We start from the raw sequence: 14,985 nt of genomic DNA on the forward strand, positions 1-14,985 counted from the left end.
CTTTATTGAAATAACCTGACTTTCAAAGTAGCCCTATTACAGGTGGTCCCTGGGTTACAGCATCCGATTTACAAACGACTCCTACTTACAAACAGAGGGAGACAACAGGAAGTGAGGATAAATCTAGCCCTAGGAAGGGAAATTCACTCCTGTAAGAGTTCCCATGGGGAAAACAGTGTCTCCACTGAAACTTTATCACTAATCCTGGTTTCCACAACAACCCAAAATTTTCAAAATCCAGTTGTCATAGGGACAGAAAGTAAGGTGAAATCTTCTGAACGGGGAACAGACAGCAAAACAAATGGTACAGGGGTGTTAACCCTTCCCTATGCTATCCAAAAAACGTAACAATTATTGTTTTGGCTGGGGCCACACTTAAAATATTTACCTGTTCCGACTTACAAACAAATTCGACTTAAAGCGGAGTTCCAGCCATTCACTCACCTGTCCAACGGTCCAGCGATGTGGCCGCCCGAAGCCTCGATCCTCTCCCTCGGCGCCGGCATCACTGCTGTGGGCACCCGGCTGTGATAGTTTACGGCTTCACAGCCGGGTACCCACTGCGCATGCGCGAGTCACGCTGCGCGTCTTGATTGGCCGGCAATCTTCTGGGACCTCTGACGTGTCCCAGAAGATTGCAGGGAGGGAGGGGGAGAGGAGAACTTCCGTTCAGGGCGCCGCGGCTCTCCGAGAGGAAGTGGGAGCGGGTACCTGTCAAAACTAGGTACCCGCTCCCCCCCCCAAAAAAATGACATGCCAAATGTGGCATGTCAAGGGGTCAGGACTCCCTAAAGCGGAAGTTCCACTTTTGGGTGGAACTCCGCTTTAAGAACAAACCTACAGTCCCTATCTTGTTTGTAACCCTGGCGACCGCCTGTAGTTGCCATCACATCGGCTAGACGTGTAAGCGAACTTCATGCCCTTCCTATAAAGGAACCTTTTTCCACAATATTTCCAGATAAACTAGTCCTCAAGACAGACCTATTATTCTTCCCCAAAGTTGCCTCAGCTTTCCACCGGACACAAGAGGCCATTTTACCATCCTTCTGCCAGTACCCATCCTATCAATGGGAGGAAGCATTCGCAAATGTGGACGTTAGGTGCATCCTCCACTATGACGCCACCAAACCCTTTTAGAAAAGCTCCAAACCTTTTTGTTTTGTTTGGGGGCATTCACAAAGGAAAACCAGCATCCAAAAATTCCATAGATGGATCAGGATGGCGGTAAAAGCAGCTTACCCCACTCAAAACCAAGTCGGTCGGCCAAACCTGAAAGCACTATGCACTCAATAGCGACTCCCTGGGCAGAGAAAGCTGGGTCCTCCATCGAGGAAAACTGCTGAGCAGCCAACTGGTCCAGTGATTCCACCTTTTGTGAAGCACTACAGGATCGATTTGGTCTCCGTCCACCCAAGATCTGACCTTTGGTCGAAATGTCCTGCAGGCAGTAGTCCCACCCTAGGTATGAATCTTTGAGGTCTCATGTGACCATCCTGGAAGATGCCTGGGGAAAGCTAGCGCTATTACCTGATCACTCCTTTTCCAGGAATCTTCCAGGACGGTAGACCCCACCCTTACTAATGGGATATATCAATTAGGCTACATATATCAGAACGTTAGTATTTGGCAGCAAGGCAATCTTTGTACAACTGAAGGGGCAGCCTAGGACGGCCTTTTTAAACTTGTGTGTGCTTGTGTTTCCTGCAGGAGGTGGAGCCCATCTCTCATGTGACCATCCTGGAGGTTTCCTGGAAAAGGAGTGTCTGGCATTTATTTTTCTGGCTCTAAGGCGCCTCCATGTTAGCCTGTGTCCATGCTCACACAGGCATTTGAAGGCAGAAAAAAACCCCACTGCCAATGCATCTAGGAGCAGCAGCATTTTGGCAGAAAATATGCTTGAAACATGTAAACGCCACTAATGCTTGGGCATTAATTGCTTTCAGTGGCCAGAATAAATTACTATTCTGGCCAGCGGAACAAACCATTTTTTTTTAGGTGGATGTCATATGATGTCCTGGAGTTTTAAGAGGTTAAAACTGAATGATGCCTCCTGCTGCCCTCCAGTGCTTCTACTGGCTCGCCTGTGCGATCGGCGAGCCGGAGAATGAATTGCCCGGCGACGGCCATTTACCATAGAGCTGATCGAGGACCAGATGGTCCCACGGTAATCTCTATGACCTTAAGAGCCTGGGTGCGACATTATGACGACATGTTCAGCCTCGGCAGATGTAAACACTGCAGTTGCCTGGGCTGGGAAGCTGAGATTGTGTTTTTTTATTTATTTATTTATTTATTTTTGATCTCAGGCTTTTCAGCCTAGAGGCGAGATCTGGGGACTTATAGACCCCAGATCTCACTGTAAAGAGGACCTGTCATCCCCTGTTCCTATTAAAAGGGATGTTTACATTCCTTGTAGTAGGAATCAAAGTGATCAAAAAAAACGTTTAAAGGAAAAGTGTTAAAGAAAAAAGTAAAATAAACAAAAAACAGAAGCGAACACATACGTACATCGCGCCCACATATTTAAACTATGTTCAAACCACACATGTAAGGTATTGCCGCGAACGTTACAACAAGAGTAATAATTCTAGCTCAAGACCTCCTCTGTAACTCAAAACAGGTAATCGCTAACATTTTTTAGAGCGTCCCCTATGGCCTTTTTTAAATACTGAAGTTTGGCGCCATTCCACGAGTGTGCGCAATTTTAAAGCATGACATGTTAGGTATCTATTTACTCGGTGTAACATCATCTTTCACATTATACAAAAAATCAGGCTAAGGCCCCGTTCACACTGGGGCGATCCGACTTCCCGGGGCGCCCTCTGAGGTCGCGGTGCGAGCAGCGCGCCGCGACCTCGGAGCGGCCGGCACGGACTTCATAACATTGAAGTCTATGACGGTCGCTCCAGGTCGCCCCAAAGAAGCTCCGGACCCTTTTTCTAAGTCGGAGCGACTTGTGTCGCTCCTATTAGAACGGGTCTGCAGCTTCCCTATGGAAGGCGACCTGTGAGGCGACCAGGTCTCCTCACAGGTCACCCCAGTGTGAACGGGGACTGAGGCTTTTTTGTTTGTTTGTTTTTTTTTTTCATTCATGAAACTATTTTTTTAAAAAAAAAAAAACGCGTTTGAAAAATTGCTGCACAAATACCGTGTGCCATGAGAAGTTGCAACGACCACATTTTATTCCCTAGAGTCTCGGCTAAAAAACATATATGATGTTTGGGGGTTCTGCGTAGTTTTCTAGCAAAAGAATATGATTTTGACATGTAGGAGAGGAGTACCAGAATAGAACTGGTATGAAAGTGGTTAATTGACGCATTTGTTTGCCAAAACACTGCTGCCAGGAGGAAAGGTTTTTAGGAGAGCTGGGCAAATGTCCTGTGTACATGAGGCCTATGAATGCAGCTTCTTGCACCTGTCAGAGTACTAAACTAGTTGAAGGAAATTCTGGGCATCAGGGAGGTATACTGTAACGCAAGGGAAGACTTTTTCTAGTCCCTGTGATCTAGTGGCTGGGAGTGTAGAGAGAGACACAACAATACCGGGCTACTATACTCTGTATACCTTGCACTGGAGCTCTGGTGGGAGCTTCCCAAATTAATATAGATGCACAGACTGCACTACTTTGCTGCATGTCCCAATTAACCAACCTTTCTCTGTGTCTAGTTCTTTGAATTTCATTATTAAACTCCCATGCAACCACTCAAGTTATTGTTTCTTGACTCCTGGCGAAAACAGTGTCTGTGGAAAATGTTTGATAATGTTCTACACATGATCTCCAATGATATGAACTCTCAGGTATTTATGCTGGTTTCTGCTCTTTTCTTTTAGCGACAGCAGCAAAAATTGCAAAGTTTCCACATTTAGCAGAGATGGGAAGCTATTTGGATGGTGTAATGGAGAAGTGTAAGTCCTTCTTCTTTTTTTTTTTTTTTTTTTTTTTTTTTCAAATCCTAACATGATGTTTCTGCATTTTATTGTACTTTTTTATAATTAATGTAAAAGTAAACTGACTTTGCAAAACTTAATTTGTTTCGGTAAGGGCATATATGTGAAAGTGTTGTGTAATGCAATATTTATCTCAGTTAAAACAAATACTTTTTTCCCATAATAACGTGATAAAAAATAAGAATAAACATACATTACACATTAATAATTATGCTACCAAGAATTAGTGTGTGCTGTAAACTGCCATTTTGCTGAAGCCCTGAGCAGCAGTGAATCTTTAGGCTGTCAGCAGATTGGCCACTAGTGGCTCTGATTTTCTGAAGTGTCTAAAAAATATAGAGCATCTGGGCATATTTTACATAGCTATACCTGAAAAAGGGGCCAGCCTGAGGTGATCTACTATGTAAAAATGAATGGATATCTTCTTTCTTTAGTTTATTATGAAAGGAAAACCATTTTAAAATATAATTTTTTCTTACCCTGCACTTGACACTGCCACTAACATTAACTGACACTATCTACTGACACTAACCCTCAGCGTTTGGTAACCTAAAAAAAAAAAAGGTCCTGTTCCATTAAAGCATATTATACAGCACAGTGCTTGTGTTGTGTAATTTGCCCCCCATATCACCTAAAAAACCTGGCTGATCCTGCCTGGCTTTACCCTCCTCTCTGTAAACTGACCCCGTCAGTTTACGTGCCTATGTCAGCCACGGCCGTGCTCTGTCCTCTGTCATCCTCTCCATCCCACCCCCCTCCCTGCCTGTCTGCTCGTCTCAGTGCCCGCCCCCTCCCCTCCTACTGCTCTCATATCTAATATAAAATCATCCCATCCCCTCTGTCTGTAAAATAGCAATGAGTATCCCTGTGTCTATGTTATATAAAAAATATGCCAATCTGTACCTATATCAGCTCCCGGCAATCATGTGACCGCTCTGCTCTCTTTCTCCTCTCTTCCCCCTCCTCCCCGGAGGATAGAGCAGAGAGTCAGCTGAGTGCCAGGAGCCGCTCTGATCTCTGATATAGGTACAGATCGGCATATGTTTTTTATATAACACAGGCACAGGGACACTTGTTATATTAGGGGATGGTATGATTTTTATCAGTGACTTAACCACTTTAACTAAATCAAGCCCTGATCTAGTAAATATATACAGTATCTCACAAAAGTAAGTACACCCCCTCACATTTTCGTAAATATTTTATTATATCTTTTCATGTTACAACACAAGAGAAGAAATGACACTTTGCTACAATGTGAAGTAGTGAGTGTACAGCTTGTATAAATTGTGTCCCCTCAAAATAAATTTGCCTTCCCCTCAAAATAATTCAACACACAGCCATTAATGTCTAAACCGCTGGCAACAAAAGTGAGTACACCCCTAACTGAAAATGTCCAAATTGGGTCCAAAGTGTTAATATTTTGTGTGGCCACCATTCATTTCCAGCACAGCCTTAACCCTCTTGGGCATGGAGTTCACCAGAGCTTCACAGGTTGCAACTGGAGTCCTTTTCCACTCCTCCATGATGACATCACGGAGCTGGTGGATGTTGGAGATCTTGCACTCCTCCACCTTCTATTTGAGGATGCCCCACAGATGCTCAATAAGGTTTAGGTCTAGGGACATGCGTGGCCAGCCTATCACCTTTACCCTCAGCTTCTTTAGCAAGGCAGTGGTCGTCTTGGGGTTGTTATCATGTTGGAATACTGCCCTGCAGCCAAGCCTCTGAAGGGAGGGGATCATGCTCTGCTTCATTATGTCACAGTGAATGTTGGCATTCATGGTTCCCTCAATGAACTGTAGCTCCCCAGTGCCTGCAGCACTCGTGCAGCCCCGGATTATGACACTACCACCACCATGCTTGACTGTAGGCAAGACACACTTGTCTTTGTATTTCTCACCTGGTTGCGGCCACACATGCTTGACACCATCTGAACCAAATAAGTTTTATCTTGGTCTCATCACACCGCAGGACATGGTTCCAGTAATCCATGTCCTTAGTCTGTTTGTCTTCAGCAAACTGTTTGCGGACTTTCTTATGCGTCATCTTTAGAAGAGGATTCCTTCTGGGACGACAGCCATGCAGACCAATTTGATGCAGTGTGCGGCATATGGTCTGAGCATTGACAGGCTGACCCCTCCACCCCTTCAACCTCTGCAGAAATGCTGGCAGCACTCATATGTCTATTATCCTAAGACAACCTCTGGATATGACGCTGAGCACGTGCACTCAACTGCTTTGGTCGACCATGGCGAGGCCTGTTCTGAGTGGAACCTGTCCTCTTAAACCGCTGTATGGTCATAACCACCATGCTGCAGCTCAGTTTCAGGGTCTTGGCAATCTTCTTTTAGGCTAGGCAACCTTTATGTAGAGCAACAATTCTTTTTTTCAGATCCTCAGAGAGTTCTTTGCCATGAGGTGCCATGTTGAACTTCCAGTGACCAGTATGATAGAGTGAGAGCGATCACACCAAATGTAACATACCTGCTCCCCATTTTCACCTGAGACCTTGTAACACTAACGAGTCACGTGACACAGGGGAGGGAAAATGGCTAATTGGGCTCAATTTGGACATTTCCACTTGGGGGTGTACTCACTTTTGTTGCCAGCGGTTTAGACATTTATGGCTGTGTGTTGGGTTATTTTGAGGGGACAGCAAATTTACACTGATATGCAAGCTGTACACTCACTACTTTTACATTGTAGCAAAGTGTCATTTCTTCAGTGTAAAAGATATAATAAAATATTTACAAAAATGTGAGAAGTATACTCACTTTTGTGAGATAGTGTGTGTGTGTAATTTTATTTATATATATATATATATATATATATATATATATATATATATATATTACAGACTTCTTTTCCTTTTCACAACAGAAGAAGTCTGTTGTTTCACATCTTTACAGAGGAGAAACTATACAGGATGGGCTATAGAGGGACAGACTTTCACAGTGATCATTTCTTTGGGTTCCCGATCGTTCATATTAGACCCAGGGCTGTCGCTGACAGCTTGGACTCCTTGTGTATGCGGTGCCCAGGCTTAAAGCCCACTTCTTGGCTGCTGCATAAATGTGTTATTCAGTCATGGAGGGGTTAAATAGCTAAACCCCAAAAAAGCATATTCTAGCTTACCAATCCTTAAATCAAACATCACTAATTGCTCAGCTCTCTGCCCCTTCAGGGCTCACTGGAGCACTGGGCTGTGGAGGGGTGGAAGCGGCTGGCTCAGGCTCTCAGTGGCTCGCTGAAAGGCTCAGCCAGCTTCCAGTTCAGGCATTTAGGTGGATCCTGACTGTAAAGTTGTGCTCTTTCCTGAGCCTGGACTGGCTGAGTGACGTCAGCGGACAGCAGGTTTAGCCCTCTGTCAGCTGAAAACTGGTCACAGGAGTGCAGTGCTAACTGCACTCCTGTGATCCATTGGAGAAATATGACCAAAAAAGCTTTGGCTATACTTCTTATCTTCTGATAATATTTTTAAGCAGTTACAGAATAGTTGGTTTTTTTTTTTTGGTTTTTGCTCTCTGGATAAAGGTATGAACAACATGATTAAAAGCTGACCACTGTAGAAACCCCTTAAGTGGTTAAGCCTCTTTTCCTCGAGCCTCTAACATCCAGTTTTGCTGGACATAGCTGTATAGTTACATAGTAGGTGAGGTTAAATAAAGACAATAGTCCATCCAGTTCAACCTGTGTAGGTGTGTGTGGACGTATTCATTTCTCATACCCCTGAATGTTTCGATCCTTGAGTTGTATGTCCAAGAGTCTAAAAATAGCCATACTCCCTGCAGTTACTACCATTTGTGGCAGGGAATTCCACAGTCTTGTAGCCCTTACAGTAAAGAACCCCCTGCGTAGCCTGTGGTTAAATCTCTTCTCCTCTAAACGCATTGTATGACCTCGTGTCCTCATGCATTCCTTACGACTGAATAGTTTTTTTTTCTATGCTCTGATCACCGTTGAGGTATTTGTAAATCGCTATCATGTTCCCTCTCACGCATCTCTTCTCCAGGGAAAATAAATCTAGTGCTTCTAAACGCTCTTCGTAATTAAGGTCCTCTAATCCCCTAATAAGTTTTGTTGCTCTTCTCTGTACTCTCTCAAGCTCCAATACATCCCTTCTGAGGACTGGCGACCAGAACTGGACAGAATACTCCAGATGCGGTCGGACCAGAGTTTTTTAAAGTGGTAGGATTATAGTCTTATCTCTGGAATACATCCCCTTCCTTATGCATGCCAAAATTCTGCCAGCTTTGGCAGCTGCAGCTTGACATTGCATCTTGGTTCAATAAAGAAAGTTGAAAAAATAACACTTAGAGCTTACAGTATTTATATTTGTAGCAGCCCTTGCCGCCCCTATGAAAAGCAATCAGCGGTGGATCATATTTCAGGGATTCTATGCCAGGCGGCTGGGAGGAAATATGTTGCCTCCTCATCACCTGTTAATCCTGTAAGCCTGCACCACCGCGCCGCAACCACATGCATTGGCCTTACTGACAATCACCAGGTGTAAAAAAAGAAAAAGCCTAAAAATGAAAACTACTGCAGCAACCATGTTTATGATTTGGTAAGCTGCAATGTATAACATTTTGTTTTTGTTTTTAGATAGGCCTTAAGGGTTTGTGTGCACATGATTTTGAGATTATTCAGTACATTGTTTTTATTCCTCTATGTACACGGTAAACGGAAAGTAGTAGCAAATCAAAGGCACAGGCACACTAGTCCTAAGGCAGTTAAGAACTTTTGCATGATCTCCCTTTATTTGTACTGCAAACATACAACTTGTCTGTATCACTTGTTGTGGTTTGGTTCGTCGCACAGATCTTTTATTCTTTCACTTCCTTTTCTTCTGGGTTTTTTTTTTTACACATTAGGAAACAGCTCTCTGAAGGGTATTAAAGCAGAACTATACCCTCTTGTGCTTTACAGCGAGTGAAGCTGCCATGTTAGCCTCGGTTTGGTCACCAGTTGCCATATGCTGCAAGTGATCAGTTATGACACCAGCCATCTGATGGCTTGACAGTCTGTTCTATTTTACATGCATACATTGATGGGAAATGTAGTTCTAGGGGATACATCAATAGGAACTGACCTCTCAGCAGTTGTTTCTGTAAGCCCGGTGATGATGTCTCATGGAGTACTAAAAGCTCCCTACAGGAACAAACTAAAAGTTAAAACAAAAATGCTTTAAAATGCTCTAAAGCAGCAGTCGCCAACCAGTGGTTCATGAGGACATTTTGGCAGTCCCCTGGGGTTCTGCTGCAAATCAATATTGTGGTGGATGCATACCGCCCAATGTTGTTTCCAGTGTTGTTCTCAATGATCGCTGACAGTCAATACTGTCAACATGCATTGATACCTGATGATGCCTCATGTAGTTCCGGCTCCTGTGAAGATGGAGGCGCTGGGAGTAGTGCAGAGAGTGGAAGGTAAAGGCCGAGGGGGCGTTTTATGGCAGCGCTGCTCAGACTGTGGGAGGGATCCCTGGCTGGGTAAGGAGGTGAGATCCAATGATGAGTCTATGTTAGGCAGCAGTGTAATGCAGTGTGCAGGCGGGGGTGGGGAAGCAGAGAGCCATAGTACTGTGTGTATGAGGCATGTAAAATTCATGTTCGTGGTCCACAGGATTCAAAATTGTGAGTTTAGTGGTCCGTGAGGACCGAAAGGTTGGCGATCACTGCTCTAAAGTAGGTAAGGAAGGTTTAGGGGTAAATTTGAGCAACATAATGGACATACATATTCATGTGTATAGGAAGCTTAATTGTTAAATGGTTTGGTTCAGGGGAACTAAGTCAGTGGGTTTTATTGTCACCAGTTTTGTTACCCTCAACCTCCTTTTAATTTTGCACTTCAGGTCTCTTGTTTGAACATGACTGACAAGAAAATGTGTAGAGAGAACTTTAATAATAATCTGCTCAGTCTCATCCAAAAAAAGCGAAATTTCTCTGAATTCTGGTGGACTGTTTTGTCTAGTACAATAAAAGTAGATAAAATAAGGACACTGTAGAGCAGGGATTCCCAAACTGTGGCCCTGCAGTTGTTGCAGGAACTACACATCCCATGAGGCATTGTAAAACTCTGACATTCACAGACATGACTAAGCATAATGGGAATTGTAGTTCCTGAACAACTGGAGGGCCGTAGTTTGGGAATACCTGCTGTAGAGGATAAGAATTGACCGCTCCCATAAAATACATTTAAAAATAAATGAATTTGACAACATTTCTGGATGGTTTAAATTTTGTTCTTGTTCTCACTCTGAGTCACTGTTCAGGAATGAATAATCAGTATTACATACTACATTTGATGACAGGTCCTGGGAGTGGTTTCTACAGTCACAAATGTGAATAACTTGTATCTGTGCTGATGGAGATTGGGACTCTGTTGAATCGTCTTTGTGGCTGAGTTATAATACTTACATGCATTTTGCTGGTAGTGGCTGGCTTGCTTATTAAATCATTAAAAGATGTCAAAAAGATTGTTCTTACCTAGTAGAGCCACTCAGAGGCTAAGAAGGTATGAATGTGTACATTTAAATTGAGGCTTAAATAAGTTTCTTAAATAGTGTCATCAAGAGAAGCACAATGCAACAGGAATGCTGCTTAAATGTGTATATCTTTTGTATGAGCTGAGCATCATAATCTAGTAACTAAAGTTTTGTTTATTAATAGTCCATATACCTAAAATCCAGACACCGTTTGTTTACATTTTTGATATGTTACTGGTCATTTTTATCAGATAGAAAAAGCAGCCATATTACTTTATTTGGACATACTGAAGATTGAAGTCAAATTCCAGGCTGCACATAACTAATCTTAAATATACTGTCTCCCACCCCCTCCTAACATCTATGATGACTAACCTGTGTAAGAAAGATGTACAGTAGCTCACAAAAGTGAGTACACCTCTCACATTTGTGTAAATATTTTATTCTATCCTTTCATGTGACAACAGAAATTACACTTTGCTACAATGTAAAGTAGTGAGTGTACAGCTTGTATAACAGTGCAAAGTTATGTCTAAACCACTGGGAACACCCTTGGCTGAAAATGTCCAAATTGGGCCCAAAGTGTCAATATTTTGTGTGGCCACCATTTATTTTCCAGCACTGCCTTAGCCCTCTTAGACATGAAGTTCGCTAGAACTTCACAGGTTGCCACTGTCTTCTTCCACTTCTCCATGACGACATCATAGAGCTGGTGGATGTTAGAGACCTTGCGCTCCTTCACCTTACATTTGAGGATGCCCCACAGATGCTCAATATAGTTTAGGTCTGGAGACATGCTTGGCCAGTCCATCACCTTTACCCACAGCTTCTTTAGCAAGACAGTGGTCGTCTTGGAGGTGTGTTTGGGGTTGCTATCATGTTGGAATACTGCCCTGCGGCCCAGTCACCAAAGGGAGGGGATCATGCTATTCTTCAGTATGTCACAGTACATGTTGTCATTCATGGTTCCCTCAATGAACTGTAGCTCCCCAGTGGCGGCAGCACTCATGCAGCCCCAGACCATGACACTACCACCAACATGCTTGACTGTTGGCAAGACACACTTGTCTTTGTACTCCTCACCTGGTTACCGCCAAACACGCTTGACACCATCTGAACCAAATAAGTTTATCTTGGTCTCATCAGACCACAGGACATGATTCCAGTAATCCATGTTCTTAGTCTGCTTGTCTTTCTTCAAACTGTTTGTGGGCTTTCTTGTGCAATATCTTTAGAAGAGGCTTCTTTCTAGGACTACAGCCATGCAGACCAATTTGATGCAGTGTGCGATGTATGGTTTGAGCCTTGACAGGCTGACCCCCCCCCACCCCTTCAACCTCTGCAGAAATGCTGGCAGCACTCATATGTCTATTATCCTAAGACAACCTCTGGATATGAAGCTGAGCACGTGCACTCAACTGCTTTGGTCGACCATGGCGAGGCCTGTTCTGAGTGGAACCTGTCCTGTTAAACCGCTGTATGGTCTTGACCACCATGCTGCAGCTCAGTTCAGGGTCTTGGCAATCTTCTTATAGGCTAGGCCATCTTTATGTAGAGCAACAATTCTTTTTTTCAGATCCTCAGAGAGTTCTTTGCCATGAGGTGCCATGTTGAACTTCCAGTGACCAGTATGATAGAGTGAGAGCGATAACACCAAATTTAACATACCTGCTCCCCATTCTCACCTGAGACCTTGTAACACTAACGAGTCACATGACACCGGGGAGGGAAAATGGCTAATTGGGTTCAATTTGGACATTTCCACTTAGGGGTGTACTCACTTTTGTTGCCAGCGGTTTAGACATTAATGGCTGCGTGTTGGGTAATTTTGAGGAGACAGCAAATTTACACTGTTATACAAGCTGTACACTCACTACTTTAAATTTGTAGCAAAGTGTAATTTCTTCAGTGTTGTCACATGAAAAGATATAATAAAATATCAAAAATGTGAGAAGTGTACTAATTTTTGTGAGATACAGTATATACTTCCCTACTTTTAGGCTGCTTTAGCTGGGTTTTGTGATCTCCCCTGTGTCACTCAGCAGCGGCTGCAGGGGAATGAAGAGCGCTCAACGGCTGGAATACTTTGGAGCAGTGACATCACCCATAGGATTCTATGGCCCATCCGTTGTCTATTCTTCCTCCTCTCCCCTGCAGCCACTGCTTGGCTGACACAGTAGCAAGATCAGATAGCCAGGCTGAAGCTGGCTGACAAGAAGTAGGTATATATATATCTAGCTTACACAGTAAATCGGCATAAGTGTTTAGGAGGGGGGAGGAAGCATTTTTAGGATTAGTTACCTGTTGGTTGTAATTCTCCTTTAACCATTGGTGAACTTTCTGCCACATTTAAAATGTATGAGTATTGATTGATCATTAGTGGACTTTCTACAGCCAATGAAGATTCAGAATTTAGTTAACACCTCCTGGACATTTAAATAAGTGAATGCAACTTCTTTTATTTGCTACTTTTTGGTCTGTTAAATATACCAGTGAAAGTGCTTTGTTCTATCTGTTTGGTTAATGTAAAAAAAATACCGGTTGAACCTGTCAAATCTTGTAAGCTGATAACGTCATGTGCTATCTGCCTCTGCAGATGCTATCAGTTTCCATTGTTTCAAGTTCTCTCTGTGAACCATAAAATACCCCTCTACTCATTATAGAGATGAAGAGAAGAGGTGTTCTGTAGTCTATAACAGTATTTTCTCTGTCGCTCATTGACAGACGCAGTCCTCTTGATTAATATCAAATTGGGTTATACTGCCCTCTACAGGAGTAGGACACTAGGCAGAAGAAAACGTTCTGGCCACACCTTAGGGGCAGTCCCAGAGGGTATATCCTCTATCTCTCTGCTACAGGATGTCAGTTTTTTTCTGTCTAGTCAGGAGTAAGGACCTAAGTTCCTTGCTGGGATCTTTTGGTCCTGGCAAGATTTTTTAGATAGATTCTTTTAAGTTAGCTTTTTTCTCCAGTTGTTCCTGTGAGATCTTCAAGCAATTATGCCGGATCTGGGCGACGGGCTGGATGTTGAGGTCCAGTGGTCACCCCAGCCGGCCTACAAGCGCGTGCAGATTCCAGCACCGCGCTGGATCGGCCGCGACACATTTTAAACAATTTTGCTGGAGCTGGGCGACGGGCTGGATGTTAAGATCCAGTGGTCACCCCAGTCAGCCTACGAGTGCGTGCAGGCCCTAGCTCCGCGCTGGGTCAGCCGCGACATAGTTCCACTGGACGGGGACTGGGCCCGCGAGTTAAAACGTCTCGCCGGGACGCTGACGACCAGTCGGAAACTGAGTCGCAGCGTCCGTATTGGTCAACAGCCCCCCCACCTCGGTGGAGAGGGGTTTTGTTAGGAGTGGGTGCCCCCCGGTTCCGGTATGGTGAGTAGAATGTTCCCCCTCCCCCCCCCTGTTGGGTTTTGGGAATGGACACGGGCCCCTCTGTGGATGGTCGGACCCTCTTGATCCTGGGCCCCCTCTATCCTATGACATGTTTCACAGATCTCCCTCTTGAGTGTGATTTGGTGAATCAAAACCAGGAGGCTTGGTTTGGGAGCTGACTATCTAATAGTCACTGTAAAGAGTTGGCACTGTAAAGGACCATGACAGAGGTCAGGAATGGAGACAGGGGCTGACGCTACTGTTTAAAATGATCATGTAAGAGGGTGATATGATCAAGCATACCTTATGCATAGAATGCAGTTACATGGACTACCGCCATCTGCCGCCATCCACCCGCAGGCTGCACGCCGCTACCATCCCTCCGCAGGCCGCACGATTTAGCAGGCCGCCGCCATCCTCCCGCAGGTCGCGCGGGGCCGCCATTTTGGCGTAGCCTGGTGTCTCCTGCATGGGGGCGGCCATTTTTGATATGCCCAGCTACCTCGAGGAGTAGCAGGGGCAGCGCCGGAAGGCGTGTAAAGGGGCGGACCCGTTTACCCGGGAAAACGATCCACAAGACTTCCTGTCTGTAAGGACAGCGCTGAGAGCAGTTGGATAGAAGCTTCTGTGCATCAGGTGGTGAGCCCTTGGGGTCTCTCTCTCTGTGGGGGTCCGAAGCAGGTAACACTGAGGGGCGCTGTTGCGCTGGGGGATTACAAAAAAAAAAAAAAAAAAGTTTTTTTCTTTTGCAATTTTTTGTTTGCTGGCAAGTGTTCTTGGATTAGTCATGGACCCTGCCACACATGTATCCCCACCTGATCCCCTCGAGGTGGCCGCAGGACCCTCCAGTTCCCCACTTATGATTGATGCATTGTCAGCGGTTTTGGAGTCTTTTGTATCCCGGGTGGAGGTGGTCTGTCAGGGACGGGGCGCAAAGAAGCGACCCCCGCCTACCCCTATTTCATCTGACACTTCAGATACAGATTCTGAACCTGTCACTGCAGCTGCAGGTCCCTCTTCTGGGGCTTGTGTCTCGGGTACGGTCTCCTCAGACAGTGAGGAGGACGTCTCTGCCTCCGCCATAGCACAAGAAGAAGCGTTGGTGGATGCACTAGTTGTATCTGTCCGGGAAACCTTAAGACTTGAGGTTACACCGGCAGAGGTAGC

At 44.7% G+C, this 14,985-nt stretch overlaps 1 protein-coding gene across 1 annotated transcript in view; it reads left to right on the top strand.

The window, feature by feature from the left end:
• EIF2A (eukaryotic translation initiation factor 2A) overlaps positions 1-14,985 on the top strand; it is a 138,280-nt gene that overhangs the window by 13,875 nt on the left and 109,420 nt on the right. The window contains exon 3 of the mRNA XM_082248882.1: positions 3,832-3,906. Coding sequence (XP_082105008.1) covers positions 3,832-3,906 — 75 coding nt within the window. The remainder of the gene's footprint in view (positions 1-3,831; positions 3,907-14,985) is intronic.

This window comes from Pelophylax lessonae (genome assembly GCF_965119305.1).
Source record: "Pelophylax lessonae genome assembly, chromosome: 3".
Lineage (NCBI taxonomy): Eukaryota > Metazoa > Chordata > Amphibia > Anura > Ranidae > Pelophylax > Pelophylax lessonae.